The sequence below is a fragment of the Chinchilla lanigera genome, unplaced genomic scaffold (genome assembly GCF_000276665.1).
Source record: "Chinchilla lanigera isolate Chin_1 unplaced genomic scaffold, ChiLan1.0 scaffold00073, whole genome shotgun sequence".
In the NCBI taxonomy this organism is placed as follows: domain Eukaryota; kingdom Metazoa; phylum Chordata; class Mammalia; order Rodentia; family Chinchillidae; genus Chinchilla; species Chinchilla lanigera.
Window position 1 is genome coordinate 2,254,115 of NW_004955474.1, and position 919 is coordinate 2,255,033.

General features: G+C 45.4%; 1 protein-coding gene across 1 annotated transcript in view; it reads right to left on the reverse strand.

Moving 5' to 3' along the window:
* Positions 1–727: 727 nt before the first annotated feature.
* The window catches only part of Dspp (dentin sialophosphoprotein), a 4,462-nt gene continuing 4,270 nt past the window's right edge, over positions 728–919 (reverse strand). The window contains exon 6 of the mRNA XM_005401458.1: positions 728–919. This exon is cut by the window's right edge and continues 3 nt beyond it. Within this exon, the coding sequence (XP_005401515.1) occupies positions 728–919 (192 nt within the window).

The window sequence follows — 919 nt, forward strand, 5'->3', positions numbered from 1 at the left end:
ACAACACTGTTGCAGGCATTGTGTCGGCTTTGTTCATAGTTGTAGGGACTCTGTACTCAATTTCCAGTGGTTTGAAGAAATGTAATATTGTACACAGATTTTGTCTAAACCAACCTGAGTTCTTTTCTGACTGCCATCTTTAGAATTTGCATAACGTACAATTTGTATGTACCCTGTATGATCATGCCCCACGTAAGCTAAATAACCGCCATGAGTTTTTCGCATGTTGCAAAGGTATTTCTCCCCCAGAGCAAGGGACCAAGTCAGCGGCCAAGCTGGTGTCAGGGGACAGCACCTTTCTTGCACAGCAGGCAGACCTCTCCCCTGAAGCCTGACTCCTGGGGTGCAGGATGACGTCGGCTGTCTGTAAGATGGGTTGCTTACTGAGTTCTCTGAAGTATGTATCTGACATTTTAGTCGAAGTTGTTTCATAGTAAGTGATTGCTCAAGGTTTCTGTGTACTAAGGAATGTATGCATCACTTTTGTAAGTTTATATTCACAATTCTGACAAAATATTTTCAGAACAAGGATATCTCTTAATGTGTGTACCAAAATTTCTGCCTTTCAGGGTCTCCCTGAGGGATGCGGGGCTCGGTCCCCAGCCAACCCAGCAATGTCACTGAGTCCCTACTGTCTTGCGATGTTTTCACAGCTTCCAGTTCTCTCCTTTCCTCATCCTGTCGGGAGTCTGCATTTCCCTCCCTTACTCACTGTATTTTCTTTGTTCTAATCGTCACTAGTTAAGTGGTGACTGTCACTGCCCTCATTCTCACTGTCACTGTCACTGTCGCTTGCATTGTTGTTGCCATTACCAGACTTGCTCTGGGTGTCACTTTCATCACTGCTTTCAGATGTGCTATCCCCACTGTCACTGCTGTCATTGTCACTGCTGTCATTGTCCCTGCTATCACTGCTGTC